Source organism: Nerophis ophidion, linkage group LG22, assembly GCF_033978795.1.
Source record: "Nerophis ophidion isolate RoL-2023_Sa linkage group LG22, RoL_Noph_v1.0, whole genome shotgun sequence".
Taxonomy (NCBI): Eukaryota; Metazoa; Chordata; class Actinopteri; order Syngnathiformes; family Syngnathidae; genus Nerophis; species Nerophis ophidion.
The window spans coordinates 35,237,774-35,261,377 of NC_084632.1; the positions used below are offsets into that span (position 1 = coordinate 35,237,774).

General features: G+C 42.4%; 1 protein-coding gene across 1 annotated transcript; it reads left to right on the forward strand.

Moving 5' to 3' along the window:
- Positions 1-7,428: 7,428 nt before the first annotated feature.
- Positions 7,429-20,696, forward strand: LOC133540818 (insulin-like growth factor-binding protein 1). Its single transcript, XM_061883769.1, has 4 exons — positions 7,429-7,949; positions 8,072-8,223; positions 17,606-17,734; positions 18,935-20,696. Exons 1-4 carry the CDS (start codon positions 7,430-7,432, stop codon positions 19,043-19,045), a joined length of 912 nt encoding a protein of 303 aa, XP_061739753.1. The 5' UTR covers position 7,429; the 3' UTR covers positions 19,046-20,696.
- The last annotated feature ends 2,908 nt before the right edge of the window (positions 20,697-23,604 follow it).

Consider the following 23,604-nt stretch of genomic DNA (forward strand, 5'->3'; position numbering starts at 1 on the left):
GAAGCACACCTGTGAAGTGAAAACCGCTTCAGGTGACTACATCTTGAAGCTCATCCAGAGAATGCCCAGACTGTGCAAAGCACTAATCAGAACAAAGGGTAACTATTTTGAAGGAACTAGTATATAAAACATGTTTTAAGTTATTCCACCTTTTTTTGTTAAGTACATAACTCCACGTGTTCATTCATAGTTTTTAGGCCTTCAGAATAGTTTTATTGTCATTATTGCAGTGAACAGGTTCAAACAACAACGAAATTGGTGCATACACAATAATTTGGTAATATAAAAAGTACACAAAGAAAGAAAATAAGATATGTATCTATTTATATGTATATCTATATATCCACACACGTGCATATATCCATACCTATGCGTATATATATATATAAATATACACATATAACACTATTGCACATTATAGTCCGAAAAAAATAAAAAATTAAAAGACATGACACAAGAGGACATGATGGACACATTGTGCTCACTTAGTGCCTGTTTAATGCTACTATGGCTCTTGGGTAAAAAACGTTTTTTTAGTGTATTTGTGCCCGCTTTTAACACCCTATAGTGTCTGCCCGAGGGTAGCAGTTCTAGGTGGCTGTGCCCGGGGTCACAGTGACAATCTTCAAAAAAAACACATATAATGAGGTAGGTGTGTCCAAACTTTTGGCCTCTACTGTAAATATATATATATATATATATATATATATGTCTTGATTGGATTATCCAGAGAATAGTGCTCGATACCGTTGTAGAGCGTAATATGTAGGTGTGGGAAAAATCACAAGACTAGTGAAGTGAAGTGAAGTGAATTATATTTATATAGCGCTTTTCTCTAGTGACTCAAAGCGCTTTTACATAGTGAAACCCAGTATCTAAGTTACATTTAAACCAGTGTGGGTGGCACTGGGAGCAGGTGGGTAAAGTGTCTTGCCCAAGGACACAACGGCAGTGACTAGGATGGCGGAAGCGGGAATCGAACCTGCAACCCTCAAGTTGCTGGCACGGCCACTCTACCAACCGAGCTATACCGCTACTTCATCTCTACACACCTACATATATATATATCCATCCATCCATTTTCTACTGCTTATTTCCTTTCGGGGTCGCGGGGGGCGCTGGCGCCTATCTCAGCTACAATCGGGCGGAAGGCGGGGTACACCCTGGACAAGTCGCCACCTCATCGCAGGGCCAACACAGATAGACAGACAACATTCACACTCACATTCACACACTAGGGCCAATTTAGTGTTGCCAATCAACCGATCCCCAGGTGCATGTCTTTGGAAGTGGGAGGAAGCCGGAGTACCCGGAGGGAACCCACGCATTCACGGGGAGAACATGCAAACTCCACACAGAAGGATCCCGAGCCTGGATCTGAACCCAGGACTGCAGGACCTTCGTATTGTGAGGCAGACGCACTAACCCCTCTGCCACCGTGAGGCCCATATATATATATATATGTGTGTGTGTGTGTGTATATACATATATGTACAGTATGTATATATATGTATATATATATAAATTAATATATATGTATATATATGTATGTGTGTGTGTATATATATATATATATATATATATATATATATATATATATATATATATATATATATATATATATATGTGTTTGTGTCTCTTCTCAATTGCTCTGTTTATTGCAGTTCTGAGTGTTGCTGGGTCAGGTTTGGTTTTGGAATTGGATTGCATTGTTATGGTGCTGTGTATTGTTTTGTTGGATTGATTATATATATATATATATATATCTGTGATGAGGTGGCAACTTGTCCAGGGTGTACCCCGCCTTCCGCCCGATTGTAGCTGAGATAGGCGCCAGCGCCCCCCGCGACCCCTAAAAGGGAATAAGCGGTAGAAAATGGATGGATATATATCTATACTCTATTTTAAATTGTTTACGACTTAGTATCAATTATTGTTCGACTCAATTCTTTGTCTTGACTATTTTCTGTTTTAATCATGATAGAAGTGCAAAATCACCCAATGGTTTTGACAAATTTAAAGTAAAAAAGAAAAGTAAAAAAAAAAAAAATGGCATTACTGTTACTGTCGATACCACCCAGTATCATCCACACAGGAAGTGTCTTTTAGCCCACGCGAGCATGACTTAAAGTATTGACAGATGACGCAATCCCATGAAGCAGTTGCATGGGCCGATCCACTAAAGCGTGTTGCGTCAGCAGTAACAATGACAAAGAAAAGGCCATTTGGGGTCCAGCGTGGGAGACACAGTTCCCCACGGAGATGTAAGTACGTGCCCGTGCTCATGTCCGCACTTCCCCAGTCATGTTTGCGTCTATTGTGAACATCTCGTAATGACACAGCTGCTTTGCACATTGGAGTCTCCCTGCACGGATGCAGGCTAATCCCAAATGCCCTGACGAGACATGTGCGTGTGCTGACACGTCTGCGGGTGCACAAAATGTACACAACGTGGGGCTTTCATTCATTTGCGCGAAACCTATGAACACAACAATGCACCCATCCCAACTCCTCGTTAAAGTTGCGCAAACTCACATCCCATCACTTGTAAAACCGGATACCATTTATTTCTTAAAAAAAAGAAAAAATTCTAAAAATAATAAAAACAGTTGCATAGAGACAAAAAAAAAAAAAACAACAACCAAAAACTTGTCCAAGGTGTACCCCACAGCTGGGATAGGCTCCATCACCTACAAGTGGTAGAAATGGGGGAGGGAGGGATTTTTGGGATGGTGCACTAACTGTAAGTGTATCTTGTGTTTTTATGTTGATTTGATAATGATAAAAAAATAAAATAAAAACTTGGCCAGGGTGTACGCCGCAGCTGGGATAGACTCCAGCACCTCCGCAACCCCTAGAGGGACAACGGGTAGAAATAGGGGAGGGAAGGTTTTGGGGTTGGTGCACTAAATGTAAGTGTATCTTGTGTTTTTTTACGTTGATTTTTTTTTTAAATGTTCAGGGTGCACCCCGCAGCTGGGATAGGCTCCAGCACCTCCGCAATCAAGAGAGGGACAAGTGGTAGAAATGGGGGAGGGGGGAGGGAGGGTTTTGGGGTTAGTGCACTAACTGTAAGTATAGCTTGTGTTTTTTTTGTTGATTTGATAATTAAATTAAAAAAAATACATGTCCAGGGTGCACCCCGCAGCCGGGATAGGCTCCAGCACCCCCTGCAATCCCGAGAGGGACAAGCGGTAGAAATGGGGGAGGGAGGGATTTTGGGTCGGTGCACGAACTGTAAGTCTATCTTGTGTATGTTATGTTGATTTAATAAAAATAAAGAAAAACTTTGTTGAAGGTGTACCACGCAGCTGGAATAGGCTCCAGCTAGTTGGTACACTCGAGCCCATCTATGCAACCCAGAGAGGGACAAGCAGTAGAAATTGGGGAGGGAGGGATTTTGGGTTGGTGCACTAACTGTAAGTGTATCTTATGTTTTTATGTTGATTTGATAGTAATAAAAACTAAAATAAAATATAATAAAAACTTTTCCAGGGTGTACCCCGCAGCTGGGATAGACTCCAGCACCTCCGCAACCCCTAGCGGGACAAGCGGTAGAAATAGGGGGAGGGAGGGTTTTGGGGTTGGTGCACTAACTGTAAGTGTATCATGTGTTTTAATGTTGATTTAGTAATAATAATAAATAAAATAAAATAAAAACTTGTCCAGGGTTTATCCCGCAGCTGGGATAGACTCCAGCACCTCCGCAACCCAGAAAGGGACAAGCGGTAGAAATGGAGGAGGGAGGGATTTTGGGTTGGTGCATTAACTGTAAGTGTATCTTGTGTTTTTTATGTTGATTTCATAATAAAAAATATTTGAAAAACTTCTCCGAGGTGTACCCCGCAGCTGGGATAGGCTCCAGCACCCCCTGCAATCCCAAGAGGGACAAGCGGTAGAAATGGGGGAGGTAGGGTTTTTGAGTTGGTTCACTAACTGTAAGTGTATCTTGTATATTTTACGTTGATTTATTATTTTTTTATAATGTCCAGGGAGCACCCCGCAGCTGGGATAGGCTCCAGCACCTCCGCAACATAGAGAGGGACAAGCGGTAGAAATGGGGGAGGGAGGGTTTTGGGGTTGGTGCACTAACTGTAAGTGTATCTTGTGTTTTTTCTGTTGATTTTTTTTTTTTAAATGTCCACGGTGCACCCTGCAGCTGGGATAGGCTCCAGCACCTCCGCAAGCCTGATAGGGATAAGCGTTAGAAAATGGGTGAGGGTTTTGGGGTTGGTGCACTAACTGCAAGTGTATCTTGTGGGTTTTTATTTTGATTTGATAATAATAAAAAAAATGTCTAGGGTGCACCCCGCAGCGGGGATAGGCTCCAGCACCTCCGCAACCCAGAGAGGGACAAGCGGTAGAAATGGGGGAGCGAAGGTTTTTGGGTTGGTACACTCACTGTAAGTCTATCTTGTGTGTTTTTATGTTGATTTGATCATTAAAAAACAAAAACAAAAACAATTGTCCAGGGTGTACCCCGCAACTGGGATATGTTCCAGCACCTCCGCAACCCTGATAGGGAAAAGCATTAGACAATGGGGGAGGGAGGGTTTTGGGGTTGATGCACTAACTGTAAGTGTATCTTGTGTTTTTTTATGTTGATTTGATAATCAAAAAAAATGTCCAGGGTGCACGCCGCAGCTGGGATAGGCTCCAGCACCTCCGCAACCCCTAGAGGTACAAGCAGAATAAATGGGGGATATAGGGTTTTTGGGTTGGTGCACTAACTGTAAGTGTATTTTGTGTTTTTTTTAATGTTGATTGGATAATAATAAAAATTAAAAATTTATTAAAAAACTTGTCCAGGGCTGGGATAGGCCCCAGCACCTCCACGACACAGAGAGGGACAAATGGTAGAAATTGGGCAGGGAGAGTTTTTTAGTTGGTGCACTAACTGTAAGTGTATCTTGTGTTTTTATATGTTGTTTTGATAAAAAAAAAAAAAAACAATAAAAACTTGTCCAGGGTGTATCCCGCAGCTGGGATAGGCTCCAGCACCTCCGCAACATAGAGAGGGACAAGCGGTAGAAATGGGGGAGGGAGGGTTTTGGGGTTGGTGCGCTAACTGTAAGTGTATCTTGTGTTTGTTCTGTTGATTTTTTTTTATTTTTTTTTAATGTCCAGGGTGCACCCTGCAGCTGGGATAGGCTCTAGCACCTCCGCAAGCCTGATAGGGATAAGCGTTAGAAAATGGGGGAGGGGGTTTTTGGGATTGGTGCACTAACTGCAAGTGTATCTTGTGTGTTTTTATTTTGATTTGATAATAATAAAAAAAATGTCCAGGGTGCACCCCGCAGCGGGGATAGGCTCCAGCACCTCCGCAACCCAGAGAGGGACAAGTGGTAGAAATGGGGGAGGGAGGGTTTTGGGGTTGGTGCACTAACTGTAAGTGTATCTTGTGTTTTTTCTGTTGATTTTTTTTTTTTTTTTTAATGTCCAGGGTGCACCCTGCAGCTGGGATAGGCTCTAGCACCTCCGCAAGCCTGATAGGGATACGCGTTAGAAAATGGGGGAGGGAGGGTTTTGGGGTTGGTGCACTAACTGCAAGTGTATCTTGTGTGTTTTTATTTTGATTTGATAATAATAAAAAAAAATGTCTAGGGTGCACCCCGCAGCGGGGAAGGCTCCAGCACCTCCGCAACCCAGAGAGGGACAAGCGGTAGAAATGGGGGAGCGAAGGTTTTTGGGTTGCTGCACTCACTGTAAGTCTATCTTGTGTGTTTTTATGTTGATTTGATAATTAAAAAAAAAAAAAAAAAACTTGTCCAGGGTGTACCCCGCAACTGGGATAGGTTCCAGCACCTCCGCAACCCTGATAGGGAAAAGCATTAGACAATGGGGGAGGGAGGGTTTTGGGGTTGACGCACTAACTGTAAATGTATCTTGTGTTTTTTTATGTTGATTTGATAATAATAAAAAAATGTCCAGGGTGCACACCGCAGCTGGGATAGGCTCCAGCACCTCCGCAACCCCTAGAGGGACAAGCAGAATAAATGGGGGAGGGAGGGTTTTCGGGTTGGTGCACTAACTGTAAGTGTATTTTGTGTTTTTTTTATGTTGATTTGATAATAATGAAAATTAAAAATTGATTAAAAAACTTGTCCAGGGCTGGGATAGGCTCCAGCACCTCCGCGACACAGAGAGGGACAAATGGTAGAAATTGGGCAGGGAGAGTTTTTTAGTTGGTGCACTAACTGTAAGTGTATCTTGTGTTTTTATATGTTGTTTTGATAAAAAAAAAAAAAAAAAAATTAAAAACAATAAAAACTTGTCCAGGGTGTATCCCGCAGCTGGGATAGGCTCCAGCACCTCCGCAACCCCGAGACGGTCAAGCGGTAGAAATGGGGGAGGGAGAAAGATTTGGGGTTAGTGCACTTTGTGTTTTTTATGTTAATTTGATTTAAAAGAAGAAAAAAATATTTTCCAGGGTGTACCCCGCAGCTGGGATAGGCTCCAGCACCTCCACAACCCCAAGATGGTCAAGCGGTAGAAATAGGGGAGGGAGAAAGATTTTGGGTTGGTGCACTTTGTGTTTTTTATGTTAATTTGATTTAAAAGAGAAAAAAAAACTTGTCCAGGGTGTTCCCCGCAGCTGGGATAGGCTCCAGCACCTCCGCAACCCCAAGATGGTCAAGCGGTAGAAATAGGGGAGGGAGAAAGATTTTGGGTTGGTGCACTTTGTGTTTTTTATGTTAATTTGATTTAAAAGAAAAAAAAAAAATTGTCCAGGGTGTTCCCCGCAGCTGGGATAGGCTCCAGCACCTCCGCAACCCCAAGACGGTCAAGAGGTAGACATGGGGGAGGGAGAAAGATTTTGGGTTGGTCCACTTTGTGTTTATGTTGATTTGCTAGTAAAAAAAATAATAAAAAAATTGTCCAGGGCGTACCCCACACCTGGGATAGGCTCCAGCACCTCCGCAACCCCGAGAGGGACAAGCGGTCGAAATGGTTTTTCGGTTGGTGCATTAACTGTAAGACAATAGTGTATCTCGTTTTTTTTTTTATGTTTATTTAATAATATTTCCAACCATCCATTTTCTACCGTTTGTCCCTTTTGGGGTCGCTGGAGCCCATCTCCGCTGCATTCGGGCGGTAAGCAGGCACCAAAAAAAAAAATACAAAAAAAAAAAAACTTGTCCACGGTATAGGCTCCAGCACCTCCCTGCAACCCCTAGATGGACAAGCGGTAGTAAAGGGGGATGTGTGCAACATCAAACAGTGGTGTCGTCATCCCGGGTTTACATTACGTGCGGGTTTACTGGCAGTTCCAAAAGAAATAATGACGTGGTTGTTGTATTCAAATGAGCTGACGTAGGCGGACCAATCAGAGCTCTTGCTACCAGTACACCTTTTTTCCCCTCCCTCCCCCACCCCCACCCCCAACCCCCCCTCCTCAAATCATTCATAACGCGGATGCGTCAAACACATGCACGCGCCGGCTATAAATACGACCGCGCACAACCTACGGACAGACAAAATCCAACCTGACGCGCAACAGGACGCGGGCGTACTTTTGATTATTGATTTTTTTGCGTTGATTTATAGGCTTTTATACTGTTTAATGATGCGTTTCGGTGGATTATGCGTGACACACGTCGTGGTGGCCACGGTGTGCTCCGTGCTGGCCGCGGGGACGCTGGGGTCCCCGGTGGTGGTGCCGGCGGAGCCCATCCGATGCGCCCCGTGTACGCCGGAGAGGCTGAGCCAGTGTCCGCCGGTCGATCCCGGGTGCGCGGAGGTGTTGCGAGAGCCGGGCTGCGGATGCTGCCTCGCCTGCGCCTTGAAAGCGGAGGAACTGTGCGGGATTTACACGGCGCCGTGCGGCTCCGGGCTGAGGTGCACGCCGAGAGCGGGCGACCCCCGGCCGCTGCACTCCCTCACCCGGGGACAAGCCGTGTGCGCGGGGAGCGCGGAGCCGAAGCCGACCCCGGAGCTCCAGACACAAGGTAGGCCCTTTTCAGCCCAAATATGACTTTAACTTAACCCCCGCGGTGAAACCCACTTCCAGACTTTAAAAACCGACATCTTGTCGATCATTTATTAACTGTTTTGTTTGTTTAAACTCCAGATCAGGGAGAAGATGAGGTGGATATGGAGAACATGGCCGTGGTTTCGGACCCCGGCTTCAGCTTCTACGTGCCCGGCCACAGTAAACCTTACGACGCCCAGGAGAGCATGAAAGCCAAACTGGTCGCCATCCGCAAGAAATTGGTCGAACAGGTGAGCGATAAAACAGCATAAAAACGCACATTTCGCGTGAAGGGAATTATGTTAGGAAAAGTTTGAGAGAAAACGGCACAGTGAGCAAGTCTCCACTAGGGGGGGCACGCGGGCTGTTTGAAAAGGCTCAACAATTCTTGTTAAAGGCCTACTGAAATTCCATCCATCCATTTTTTACCGCTTATTCCCTTTCGGGGTCGCGGGGGGCGCTGGCGCCTATTGTAGCTACAATCGGGCGGAAGGCGGGGTACACCCTGGACAAGTCGCCACCTCATCGCAGGGCCAACACAGATAGACAGACAACATTCACACTCACATTCACACACTAGGGCCAATTTAGTGTTGCCAATCAACCTATCCCCACCTGGGTTCAAATCCAGGCTCGGGATCTTTCTGTGTGGAGTTTGCATGTTCTCCCCGTGAATGCGTGGGTTCCTACTGAAATTAGTTTTTCTTATTTAAACGGAGGTCCATTCTATGTGTCATACTTGATCATTTCGCGATATTGCCATATTTTTGCTGAAAGGATTTAGTAGAGAACATCCACTTGTGGGGCGGCATAGCTCGGTTGGTAGAGTGGCCGTGCCAGCAACTTGAGGGTTGCAGGTTCGATACCCGCTTCCGCCATTCTAGTTACTGCCGTTGTGTCCTTGGGCAAGACACTTTACCCACCTGCTCCCAGTGCCACCCACACTGGTTTAAATGTAACTTAGATATTGGGTGTCACTATGTAAAGCGCTTTGAGTCACTTGAGAAAAGCGCTATATAAATATAATTCATTTCATTCATTTCACGATAAAGTTTGCAACTTTCAGTGCTAACAGAAAAGCCCTGCCTCTACCGGAAGTGGCAGACGATGACGTCACATGTTGATGGCTCCTCACATCCTCACATTGTTTTTAATGGGAGCCTCCAACAAAAACAGCTATTCGGACCGAGAAAACGACAATTTCCCCATTAATTTGAGCGAGGATGAAAGATTCGTGTTTGAGGATATTGATAGAAAAAAAAATGCGATTGCATTGGGACGGATTCCGATGTTTTTAGAGACATTTACTTGGATAATTCTGGGAAATACCTTATCTTTCTATTTTGTTGCTAGTGTTTTTGTGAGTTAAATAGTACCTGATAGTCGGAAGTGTGGGGGTTAGTGCGTCTGCTTCACAATACGAAGGTCCTGCAGTCCTGGGTTCAAATCCAGGCTCGGGATCTTTCTGTGTGGAGTTTGCATGTTCTCCCCGTGAATGCGTGGGTTCCTACTGAAATTAGTTTTTCTTATTTAAACGGAGGTCCATTATATGTGTCATACTTGATCATTTCGCAATATTGCCATATTTTTGCTGAAAGGATTTAGTAGAGAACATCCACTTGTGGGGCGGCATAGCTCGGTTGGTAGAGTGGCCCTGCCAGCAACTTGAGGGTTGCAGGTTCGATACCCGCTTCCGCTATCCTAGTTACTACTGTAGTGTCCTTGGGCAAGACACTTTACCCACCTGCTCCCAGTGCCACCCACACTGGTTTAAATGTAACTTAGATATTGGGTGTCACTATGTAAAGCGCTTTGAGTCACTTGAGAAAAGCGCTATATAAATATAATTCATTTAATTCATTTCACGATAAAGTTTGCAACTTTCAGTGCTAACAGAAAAGCCCTGCCTCTACCGGAAGTCGCAGACGATGACGTCACATGTTGATGGCTCCTCACATATTCACATTGTTTTTAATGGGAGCCTCCAACAAAAACAGCTATCCGGACCGAGAAAACGACAATTTCCCCATTAATTTGAGCGAGGATGAAAGATTCGTGTTTGAGGATATTGATAGATAAAAAAATGCGATTAGATTGGGACGGATTCCGATGTTTTTAGAGACATTTACTAGGATAATTCTGGGAAATCCCTTATCTTTCTATAGTGTTGCTAGTGTTTTAGTGAGTTAAATAGTACCTGATAGTCGGAAGTGTGGGGGTTAGTGCGTCTGCCTCACAATACGAAGGTCCTGCAGTCCTGGGTTCAAATCCAGGCTCGGGATCTTTCTGTGTGGAGTTAGCATGTTCTCCCCGTGAATGCGTGGGTTCCCTCCGGGTACTCCGGCTTCCTCCCACCTCCAAAGACATGCACCTGGGGATAGGTTGATTGGCAACACTAAATTGGCCCTAGTGTGTGAATGTGAGTGTGAATGTTGTCTGTCTATCTGTGTTGGCCCTGCGGTGAGGTGGCGACTTGTCCAGGGTGTACCCCGCCTTCCGCCCGATTGTAGCTGAGATAGTCGCCAGCGCCCCCCGCGACCCCGAAAGGGAATAAGCGGTAGAAAATGGATGGGTCGGAAGTGTGCGTCTTGACGCGCAGTGTCTCAGGGGAGTCGACGGCAGCTTTATAGACGGCGCAAGCTCAGCTTTTCTCTGGTAAGAACTGACTTTTTAACCACAATTTTCTCACCGAAACCTGCTGGTTGACATTTGGTAGGGATCCATGTTGGCTTGACCGCGCTCTGATCCATAGGAAAGTTTCGCCTCCAGGAATTTTTAACAAGGAATCACCGTGTGTTTGTGTGGCTAAAGGCTAAAGCTTCCCAACTCCATCTTTCTACTGTGACTTCTTCGATATTAATTGAACACATTGCAAAAGATTCAGCAACACAGACGTCCAAAATACTGTGTAATTATGCCGTTAAAGCAGACGACTTTTAGCTGTGTGTGTGTGCATCGCTCGTACTTCCTAAAAACATGTGACGTCTTGCGTACACTTCATCATAACACGACGTTTCGAAGACAAAACTCCCGGGAAATTTAAAATTGTAATTTAGTAAACTAAAAAGGCCGTATTGGCATGTGTTGCAATGTTAATATTTCATCATTGATATATAAACTATCAGACTGCGTGGTCGGTAGTAGTGGCTTTCAGTAGGCCTTTAAAATTGTTTGCAATTTTATCTGAACCAGTTTTTTTTTTTAAGTTTTTTCTTGTAAAACAGTACTGTGCATTAGACTTGGCCGATACTTTACATTCTGGTATTCAACCAAATCCAAGAAGCAATACTGTGCATTGTGCCTACATTTTTGTCATATATAGCAGTGGTTCTCAACCTTTTTTCTGTTGATTTTTTTTTATTCAAGTACCCCCTAATCAGAGCAAAGCATTTTTGGTGGAAAAAAAGAGATAAAGAAGTAAAATACAGCACTATGTCATCAGTTTCTGATTTATTAAATTGTATAACAGTGCAACATATTGCTCATTTGTAGTGGTCTTTCTTGAACTATTTGGAAAAAAAGATATACAAATAACTAAGTACTTGTTGACAAATAAACAAGTTATTCAATTCTAAATTAAGATTTCTATACATAAAAGTAAACATCAACGTAAATTGCCCTCTTTGGGGATTGCAATAGAGATCCATCTGGATTCAAAACATTTCTTCACAAAAAAATACATCTTTAACATCAATATTTATGGAACATGTCCACAAAAAAGTGAATTATATTTATATAGCGCTTTTTCTCTAGTGACTCAAAGCGCTTTACATAGTGAAACCCAATATCTAATTTTTACATTTAAACCAGTGTGGGTGGCACTGGGAGCAGGTGGGTAAAGTGTCTTGCCCAAGCACACAATGGCAGTGACTAGGATGGTGGAAGCGGGATTCGAACCTGCAACCCTCAAGTTGCTGGCACGGCCGCTCTACCAACCGAGCTATACCACCCCAAAAAATCCAGCTGTCAACACTGAATATTGCATTGTTGCATTTCTTTTCACAGTTTATGAACTTAGATTCATATTTTGTTGAAGTATTATTCAATAAATATATTTATAAAGGATTTTTGAATTGTTGCTATTTTTAGAATATTTTTGAAAAATCTCACGTACCCTTTGGCATTCTTTTAAGTAACCCCAGGGGTACGCGTACCCCCATTTGAGAACCACTGACATATAGTGTATCGGCCTTTCCAAACCTGAGGGTGTACTTTCATACGCGGCATAGCTCGGGTTGGTAGAGCGGCCATGCCAGCAACTTGAGGGTTGCAGGTTCGATTCCCGCTTCCGCCATCCTAGTCACTGCCGTTGTGTCCTTGGGCAAGACGCTTTACCCACCTGCTCCCAGTGCCACCCACACTGGTTTAAATGTGGGTTTCACTATGTAAAGCGCTTTGAGTCACTAGAGAAAAGCGCTATACAAATATAATTCACTACACTTCAAACTACAACTTTAGTCTTTTCCAAAAATAGCTTTATTTGCTAAAAAAAAAAAAAAAATCTGGTCAAAAAATGTTGTCACCACCAGCATAGGCTCCGATCTGCCAGTTTGTGTGTATTAAAACTAAAAAAAAAAAAAATAGACGTTCAACAAAGTTAATATCCCATATGACAGGGGTCGGGAACCCTTTTGGTTGAGAGAGCCATGGAATGCCAAATATTTTAAAACGAATTTCCGTGGGAGCCATATAATATTTTTTTTACACTGAATACAACTAAATGTGTGCATTTTTATGTAAAACCAACATTAGGGTATAATACGTCTGTTATTCTTTTTAACAACATTTTTATTCTGAAGCTAACTACCGTATTTTTCGGAGTATAAGTCGCACCGGCCGAAAACGCATAATAAAGAAGGGAAAAAACATATATAAGTCGCACTGGAGTATAAGTCGCATTTTGGGGGGAAATTCTTTGATAAAACCCAACACCAAGAATAGACATTTGAAAGGCAATTTAAAATAAATAAAGAATAGTGAACAACAGGCTGAATAAGTGTACGTTATATGAGGCATAAATAACCAACTGAGAAGGTGCCTGCTATGTTAACCTAACATATTATGGTAAGAGTCATTCAAATAACTATAACATATAACCCCGCCTTCCGCCCGATTGTAGCTGAGATAGGCGCCAGCGCCCCCCGCGACCCCAAAAGGGAATAAGCGGTAGAAAAATGGATGGATGGATATAGAACATAGATAGATACCAAACAATCTGTCACTCCTAATTGCTAAATCCGATGAAATCTTGTACATTTAGTCTCTTACGTGAATGAGCTAAATAATATTATTTGATATTTTACGGTTATGTGTTAATAATCCATCCATCCATCCATCCATCATCTTCCGCTTATCCGAGGTCGGGTCGCGGGGGCAGCAGCCTAAGCAGGGAAGCCCAGACTTCCCTCTCTCCAGCCACTTCGTCTTGCTCTTCCCGGGGGATCCCGAGGCATTCCCAGGCCAGCCGGGAGACATAGTCTTCCCAACGTGTCCTGGGTCTTCCCCGTGGCCTCCTACCAGCTGGACGTGCCCTAAACACCTCCCTAGGGAGGCGTTTAGGGGCGTTCTCTAAGGGAGAGCCCCGCCACCCGGCGGAGGAAACTCATTTCGGCCGCTTGTACCCGTGATCTTATCCTTTCGGTCATGACCCAAAGCTCATGACCATAGGTGAGGATGGGAACGTAGATCGACCGGTAAATTGAGAGCTTTGCCTTCCGGCTCAGCTCCTTCTTCACCACAACGGATCGATACAACGTCCGCATTACTGAAGACGCCGCACCGATCCGCCTGTCGATCTCACGATCCACTCTTCCCCCACTCGTGAACAAGACTCAGAGGTACTTGAACTCCTCCACTTGGGGCAGGGTCTCCTCCCCAACCCGGAGATGGCACTCCACTCTTTGTGTTAATAATTTCACACATAAATCCCTCCTGAGTATAAATTGCACCCCCAAACTATGAAAAAAAACTGTGACTTATAGTCCGAAAAATACGGTAATAACGAATAAAATACTTCTTACCATTCTTGACTTCTTGAACAGGTGCGGTAGCAAACGGATGGATGGATAAAAATGCATGAGAGTTTTTTTATATTTTGAACGTTATTTTTAACACTGATTACCAGTGGAATTATTCGTTACTTATCGTGTTAAGCAATGTCAGCTAAGATTAATCTGAGAGCCAGATGCAGTCATCAAAAGAGCCACATCTGGCTCTAGAGCCACAGGTTCTCCTACCCCTCCCATATGATTTGTGGCTTTACTATTTTGTAAAATGGACCAAACTCGCCACAAAATTAACTACAACAAGACTGATTTTTAAAAAATTATTCCAAAGATTAAAAGTGCCCGTGCCCCGAAACACCCACGGGATCGGCGCCTATGACCGCCAGTCTCTCCACCCGACATTTGTCCAATCATTGTCACCTATATGCATTCCTCTCAGGTGCTGTAAATCAGTGGTCCCCAACCACCGGGCCGCAGAATAATGTTTTATTAATTTTTATTAAAAAAAATAAAAAATTAATTAAAAAAATGTATTAAATCAACATAAAAAACACAATATACACTTACAATTAGTGCACCAACCGCAAAAACCTCCCTTTTTCATGACAAAAACGTCTCTTTTTCATGACAAAAAAATTAATGTAAAAAAAAGCATCCCCACCGCCACCCCCCCAACCCCCCTGGGCCGCGGGAGAAATTATTAAGCGTTGACCGGTCCGCGGATACAAAAAGGTTGGGGACCACTGCTGTAAATTACTTTAAATTCAAAAAAATAAACAACTTAACTTAATATATGCAGAATCAGAGAAATAGAATTATAACCAACGCCATAACATTATGACCAACACCAAAGTGAAGTAGCACAGTAGTCCCAAGTATTCATCAATCACCACAGCAATGACCGCCATCTAAGTGCAACAGCGCAGTAGGCCCAAGTATTCATCAGGTAGCAACCAGGCAGTATAGCTCGGTTGGCAGAGTAACTTGAGGATTCCAGGTTCGATCCCCGCTTCCGCCATCCTTGTCACTGCCGTTGTGTCCTTGGGCAAGGCGCTTTAACCCGCCTGCTCCAAGTGCCACCCAAAACTGGTTTAAATGTTACTTTAAAAAATGGGTTTCACTATCTAAAGCACTTTGAGTCACTTTATAAATATAATTCACCAAAAAAAATTCTAAAGAAATAATTAATTTAGCATGACCACCGAAATATAAACACAAAAAAGTGCTAGCACATATAGTTTTTTCTAAACAATCGTAAAGTGTTATGTGTAAACACGATGTGAAATAAAGTAACAATAATAAAATAACTTGGCGACGCTTTATAAAACAAAGGTACATAATGAATTCGTAATTTATAAAGCACATTTCTGATATTAATTATCATTAGTATGCAGTATATAACAGTTATTAATGTGTTACTCATTACTGTATTGATTAGCTAATCTATATGATGCTGAATGGTTGCATTTTCGCACTTAATGTAATGTTTGAGGCTGTACGATATTTTTAGGTATTGTCAATGGTTTATTTAAAAGTGCATGTAAATAGTAGTTTTATAATCCCTCTAGATTGGGGTGATAAACGTGCGGCCTGCGTTCCAGGACAGGCCCGATAACAGGTTTTATCCGGCCCGCGGGATGAGTTTGCTCAGTATAAAAATGAGCAAACATTTTTGAATTGAAAGAAACCGCTGTTCTAAATGTGTCCACTAGATGTCGCAATATCAATTCTTTGTATCTTTGTAGATTATGCTCCATCCATCCATCCATTTTCTACCGCTTATTCCCTTTCGGGGTCGCGGGGGGCGCTGGCGCCTATCTCAGCTACTCCAAATGTAAAAAAAAACACACCATTTTATTGCCCCAGTTGAGGAAAATGAGCAAACTACATAAATAACATCCTGTAATTTGATTTCGATTTTTTTTTTTGCATAGTATTGAGTAATAATGTCTGAAATATGGTTTGCAAATGAAAATTTCAGTATTTACTAATGCTTTAATAATGCCTAATAGTGTCTACTTTTATAACATTTAACCAATAACTCTATTATATATTTTTTTTCTATGAAGTAGGAGTATTTTTTTACGTTACATACAATTTAGCTAAATAAAGTCAATAGTACAAAATGAATTATCAAAGGCAAACAGTACTACCTTTAATTCAATCTAGTTCTTGTTGTTGTTTTTTTACCCAATATCCTTAATGCAGTGGTGTCAAAGTTGATTAGTATTGGAACCGGCCCGCAGGCCACAGCCACCTGCTGCTGTTTTGCCCGCACCGGGCGCTAGGTATTTTCAAAATGGGGTCCCAGGGACCCCAACCAAGTCATAAAAATGGGTTCCCATGGTACATTTTTGGGGTCCCACTTTTTTGTAACTGTTTTGAAAACAAATAGTAAATGTATGCATTATCCTGTTATGCCTCACATTCCATATTTTGTTTTGGGAAAAAGGTTGTCATAAACATTATTTGATTTATTTTAAAAAATAATTATGTAAAAGTATTCAGTTTTCAACATTCATTCATTTTTGTCTCTCCTTCATGGATTTTTTTTATCTTGTTATTGTCATATTTCCAGAGTTTTGGTTAGATTTTTGGCTAAAGTAAGACAAAGAAAACAATCTGAAGTTGTCCTTGTTTTTTAGTTTTAATGCCATGATTTTAACAGTCCGGCCCGCGTGTGCACAAATTTTCCCTCAACGTGGCCCCTGAGCTAAAATGAGTTTGACACCACTGCCTTAACCCTTGTGTAATGTTCATATTGTTGTTACTCGGCCAGCCTTTGTGGGCTGGCCGAGTAACAACAATATGAACGTCGCACAGAAAATTTCTCTGCCAGTTTCCGCATCCCACAGCGATTTTTCTTTAGTTTTTCTGCACCTGCGGTTCCAACACAATGTTGCAACATTGTTTGTCAACACTCTCTGCTCTCTTTTTCTCGCACAATTGACCCTCTGATGTTCTGTGTACCTACACTCTGTCCTTTTCCTGTCTAGGCCTGCTGTGTGGGTGGGTGGGTGGGTGCATGTGGTACACAGAACATAATTTTCCACACTTCTGTTAGAAGTGGACTCGGACATCTTATATGTATAAGAAATATGTAAGATGGGTGTATGGTGTGTAGTCATTAAATATGTATTCTGATATATGGGTATCTTTTTTGTAAGGGGCGCTGGAAGCCGGCAGACCCGTCACCGATCCTGTTCTGTCTCCCTGTAACCTGTAATGTTTGTCTGATCTTGAATGGGATTGTGCTGAAAATTGTAATTTTCCTGAAGGAACTCTCCTGACGGAATAAATAAAGTACTATCTAATCTATCTAATCTAATCTAATCTAATATGTTATTCACAGAAAATGAGCCAAAGCCAGCGAGTCTCAGTTTGAAAAGTTCATCAAGTGTATCATTTTTCTCTTAATAAAAAATGAAAACGGGTCCGAACACCACAGAAGGGTTAATGTGTCTTTTTGTCTGTAAAAAATATGATAGAAAATCAAAATAAGCATCAACAGTGTAACAATATGAATTTAAAAAATGTATGAAAAATCCAATGGGTATTGGTTATTTGGATCGATCCGTCCACTTCTGCAATTCGGAGCTCATTTAACACGTTTTTTTCCTTCTCCTAGGGGCCTTGTCATATCGAGCTACAAAGAGCCTTGGAGAAGATTGCCAAATCCCAACAGAAACTGGGAGACAAACTGACCAGATTCTACCTCCCCAACTGTGACAAACACGGCCTTTACAAACCCAAGCAGGTCAGTACCTCCAGTAAATACACACAGTGTGAGTGAGTGAGATAGATAGATAGATAGATAGATAGATAGATAGATGGATAGATAGATAGATAGATAGATAGATAGATAGATAGATAGATAGATAGATAGATAGATAGATAGATAGATAGATAGATAGATAGATAGATAGATAGATAGATAGATAGATAGATAGATAGATAGATAGATAGATAGATAGATAGATGGATGGATAAACTTTTTACTAGAGATGTCCGATAATATCGAACTGCCTATATTATCGTCCGAAAAAATGCTTTAAAATGTCATATTGGAAATTATCGGTATTAGTTTGAAAGAGTAAAATGTATGACTTTTTAAAACGCAGCACGGACGTAGGGAGAAGTACAGAGCAGTTGCGTCTCCCAGTCACACTTGTCCCGGGAGACTCCCGAATTTCAATGCCCCTCCCAAAAAATCTCCCAGGGCAACCATTCTCCCGAATTTCTCCCGATTTCCACACAGACAACAATATAAACAGCATAAATAACGTTAATACTGTTGCAAATATGCGCCACACTGTGGACCCACACCAAGCAAGAATGATAAACACATTTCGGGAGAACATCTGCACCGTAACACAACATAAACACAACAGAACTAATACCCGGAACCCCTTGCAGCACTAACTCTTCTGGGACGCTACAATATACACCCCCCGAATCCCCCAAACCCGCCCCCCTCAACCTCCTCTTGCTCTCTAGGGAGAGCATGTCCCAAATTACAAGCTGCTGTTTTGAGGCATGTTAAGAAAAATGCACTTTTTCTGACTTCAATAATAAATATGGCAGTGCCAAGTTGGCATTTTTTCTATAACTTGAGTTGATTTATTTTGGAAAAACTGTCTTACATTGTTTAATGCATCACAACAAAATTATGCATAATAATGTGTTAATTCCACGACTGTATATATCGGTTGATATCGGACTCGGTATATCGGCCAAGAAGCCATTATCGGACATTTCTACTTTTTACTAGCTCCACTCAGCAAGAAATAATCTCGCAAGATGTTTGTGTGAACCTGAACATTTTTTGTGGTTAGCAATAACAATAATGGTGTAGAGCTATTTTTATATGAAATGACAATGGTGTGGTGCGACGGTACACACGCACAGGGGGGCGCAAACAATTCAAAACTAAACAACAGTTTTGTGTCTCTTGCAGTGTGAATCTTCTCTGGACAGCCAAAGCGGTCGATGCTGGTGCGTGAACTCTTGGAACGGCAAGAAGGTTTTAGGTTCCACCGATCTGGCCGTGGACGCGGAGTGTTCTTAAAAGAGAGCTACTGATTTTCCATTTTGATAGCTGTATTATTTATTGACCTCTTCCTCGGGGGTGTTTTTAATGAGGTACACTGTCATTATGGGACTGTGGCCCCCCCCCCTTTTTCCTCTCAAAACACCCGTCCCAAAGAAAAGAGGAGAGGACATCTATATTTCTTTTTCTAAATGGATATATTTTTTTTTTAATATTAATGCATTTACATTTCAGTCTATTTATTTCAACTGGGTCGGATTTTATTTGTTATTAGTAATTATTTCATATTTATAACATGTTTTTGCCTTGTTATTATTTTTGTATGGGTGTATAAAGTGTATATATGTGTCTTGGCCCTGACCAACTCCCGTTGTTGAGTTGAGCTCGCTGTACCATTTAAGTGGTCTGGAGGTTTGGTTTGTGACAAACCAAGCAAGAACAAAAGCACTGAGTGTCCATTTTTGTATTTTTTTTTTAATTTTTTTTTTTTACATTGTTGCCATTTGAATGTCTTTTACGTTCTGAGGTGAAGCATCGTCAGTTCTTTCCTCTCAAACCAGGGGTGTCCAAACTTGCTTTTAGTGAAAAATTCCTTCTCAATGTTGTTAGACGTTCCACTAATTTGCAAAGATGTCCTACAGATGACCAGCACTGGATTGGTTTTAGCATCAATCAATCAATCAATGTTTATTTATATAGCCCCAAATCACAAATGTCTCAAAGGACTGCACAAACCATTACGACTACAACATCCTCGGAAGAACCCACAAAAGGGCAAGGAAAACTCACACCCAGTGGGCAGGGAGAATTCACATCCAGTGGGACGCCAGTGACAATGCTGACTATGAGAAACCTTGGAGAGGACCTCAGATGTGGGCAACCCCCCCCCTCTAGGGGACCGAAAGCAATGGATGTCGAGCGGGTCCAACATGATGCTGCGAAAGTTCAATCCATAGTGGCTCCAACACAGCCGCGAGAGTTCAGTCCAAAGCGGATCCAAGACAGCAGCGAGAGTCCCGTCCACAGGAGACCATCTCAAGCGGAGGCGGATCAGCGGTGTAGAGATGTCCCCAATCGATACAGGCGAGCGGTCCATCCTGGGTCTCGACTCTGGACAGCCAGTACTTCATCCATGGTCATCGGACCGGACCCCCTCCACAAGGGAGGGGGGGACATATGAGAAAGAAAAGAAGCGGCAGATCAACTGGTCTAAAAAGGAGGTCTATTTAAAGGCTAGAGTATACAGATGAGTTTTAAGGTGAGACTTAAATGCTTCTACTGAGCATCTTTAATGTAAAATATGTATGCTTCGCGGCCCCCTGGCGGAAGTTTGGACACCCCTGCCTTACACGCTCTCAGAAAACCGCAGATCGTATGACAAGTCAAACAGGTTTTTCTACATTTACCTACCTCCAATATTTATGTGTCTGTATACAATACGTGCTATTTGACTTTTTTTTTTTTTTTTTTTACGTCGCTGTTCTCTCTGATTAAGACCACCAAGAAGGAGTCCCGCAGTTGAACCGTGGCGTTCAGAAGCGGTGCCTCTTTTCTGATCTACATGCTGCTGTTGAAGAGTATTGATTATGTCTATTCCAAAGTGACAAAAAAACTGCTCACTCACTTTTGTAATGGAGATCTAATGTAAAAAATAAAGGTGATATATTTATACTGTTTCCGGCTTATTGGACCTTGTTTGTCTGTTCAAGCTGCACACGTTTACAAAACCCCGTTTCCATATGAGTTGGGAAATTGTGTTAGATGTAAATATAAACGGAATATAATGATTTGCAAATCCTTTTCAACCCATATTCAATTGAATGCACTACAAAGACAACATATTTGATGTTCAAACTCCATCCATTTTTCTACCGCTTATTCCCTTATTCGCGGGGGGCCCTGGCGCCTATCTCAGCTACAATCGGGCGGAAGGCGGGGTACACCCTGGACAAGTCGCCACCTCATCGCAGGGCCAACACAGATAGACAGACAACATTCACACTCACATTCACACACTAGGGCCAATTTAGTGTTGCCAATCAACCTATCCCCAGGTGCATGTCTTTGGAAGTGGGAGGAAGCCGGAGTACCCGGAGGGAACCCACGCATTCACGGGGAGAACATGCAAACTCCACACAGGAAGATCCCGAGCCTGGATTTGAACCCAGGACTGCAGGACCTTCGTATTGTGAGGCAGACGCACTAACCCCTCTGCCACCGTGAAGCCCTATGTCAGTGTCCTCATATTATTATTATTTCCTATTTTCAAATATGAGTTAACAATACTAAACATGTTTAATTATTTTCATAAATTCATATCCTATTTTGGCGAAAAGAATGAAATGTTTACATTTGGTATTTTGTTATATTTATACCTAAACTTGTAGGCAACCAGGCATATACATTAAAACTGTGAATTGTTATCAGTGGTTATGTATTTTAAAATTAATACTACTTTCTGATAGCATATATCATCCATCCATCCATCCATTTTCTACCGCTTATTCCCTTTTGGGGTCGCGGGGGGCACTAGCGCCTATCTCAGCTATAATCGGGCGGAAGGCGGGGTACACCCTGGACAAGTCGCCACCTCATCGCAGGGCCAACACAGATAGACAGACAACATTCACACTCACATTCACACACTAGGGCCAATTTAGTGTTGCCAATCAACCTATCCCCAGGTGCATGTCTTTGGAAGTGGGAGGAAGCCGGAGTACCCGGAGGGAACCCACGCAGTCACGGGGAGAACATGCAAACTCCACACAGAAAGATCCCGAGCCTGGATTTGAACCCAGGACTGCAGGAACTTCGTATTGTGAGGCAGATGCACTAACCCCTCTGCCACCGTGAAGGATATATCAAATAATAGTTTTAACTTTAAAATATATTTTGTATAATAATAATAAATCTTGGCAAATCTGTTACACCACTGCTAATTTTTTTTACCCCATATATACAATATCTGACTAATAGTAATGATAGAATGATTTCAAATATGTTCAAAAATGATGTTTTCATGTGTTTAAACACTAAAATATTTTCTTCAAATGGTGCTGTCTTTGTTCATTTTAGCATGTTAAATAGGTGAAAAACCAGGAAATTGCTGGACCCCCGCCCGCAAATTTTTTCAGTCCTTTTTCATTGTGGTCAAATCACATGTCTGCACAACGGCTGAATGGCTGAAGAAGGCTGCAGCAGAAAAGGGTCCCCAGTCGTCTTAGACCCCATGCCACTGGACCCTGACCCGGATCTCTCCAGGATCGTGTGGTGACTGTCCGTGCACCAGTCTCCCCACGTTAAACAAAGTCACGCACAGGCATCCTCCATAAAGGTAAACCCCCCTACCAGGAGGATCGTCATACTTGTTTCGAGTGACCGCCAATTCCCTGTCAAATAAATACATAAATTTAAAAAAAAACAATTAAAACGTGACAAACTAGGCTGCATTCTGACCCGTTTTAACCCAAGCTTGCCTCTAAGTTGCTTTTCGTTTGGGTAAACACCTAAAAACATGCAGCAGTTCCATAATCAACCACAAGTTCTATATTAAGTGTGTGTGTGTCATGAGGGGAATCTCAAGTGGAGGTCCTCGTCTAACTTTAGACAGTTTGCCAAGGATGTGCAGCTGCACTCTACCTTTTGACCCGTGCTCTGTTTGCCTCGGTCGGGCGCAGGAATTTGCTTCCACCTCTTGTGCCCGCTGCCAGCCTGCCTGGCACCACCTGATGTATTTTTGTTCTTTACAAATTGAACCTCTGCTTTATCCTTGTTGACACATTCCGAGACTGAGGGGTGCCTGATTGCATTCAGAGAACACGGCGGCATATTTGTCAGCCTGCGGAATTTTAAGATTTGAAAACCTGCCTGGGCTTCTTGTGTGGTGTTTGGGTCCCTGGGACCCGTTTTCATTTTTTTATTAACAGAAAAATGATACAATTAATTACATTTTCAAACTGAGACTCACTGACTTTGGCTCATTTTCTGTGAGGAACATGCAAACCCCGTTTCCATATGAGTTGGGAATTTGTGTTAGATGTAAATATAAACGGAATACAATGATTTGCAAATCTTTTTCCACCCATATTCAATTGAATGCACTACAGAGACAAGATATTTGATTTTGCAAATAATAATTAACATGTAATTTCATGGCTGCAACACGTGCCAAAGTAGTTGGGAAAGGGCATGTTCACCACTGTGTCACATCACCTTTTCTTTTAACAACACTCAGTAAACGTTTGGGAACTGAGGAAACTAATTGTTGAAGCTTTGAAAGTGTAATTCTTTCCCATTTTTGTTTTATGTAGAGCTTCAGTCGTTCAACAGTCTGCGCTGTTGTATTTCACGCTTCATAATGCGCCACACATTTTCGATGGGAGACAGGTCTGGACTGCAGGCGGGCCAGGAAAGTACCTCCACTCTTTTTTTACGAAGCCACGCTGTTGTAACACGTGTTGAACGTGGCCTGGCATTGTCTTGCTGAAATAAGCAGGGGCGTCCATGAAAAACACAGCGCTTGGATGGCAGCATTTGTTGTTCCAAAACCTGTATGTACCTTTCAGCATTAATGGTGT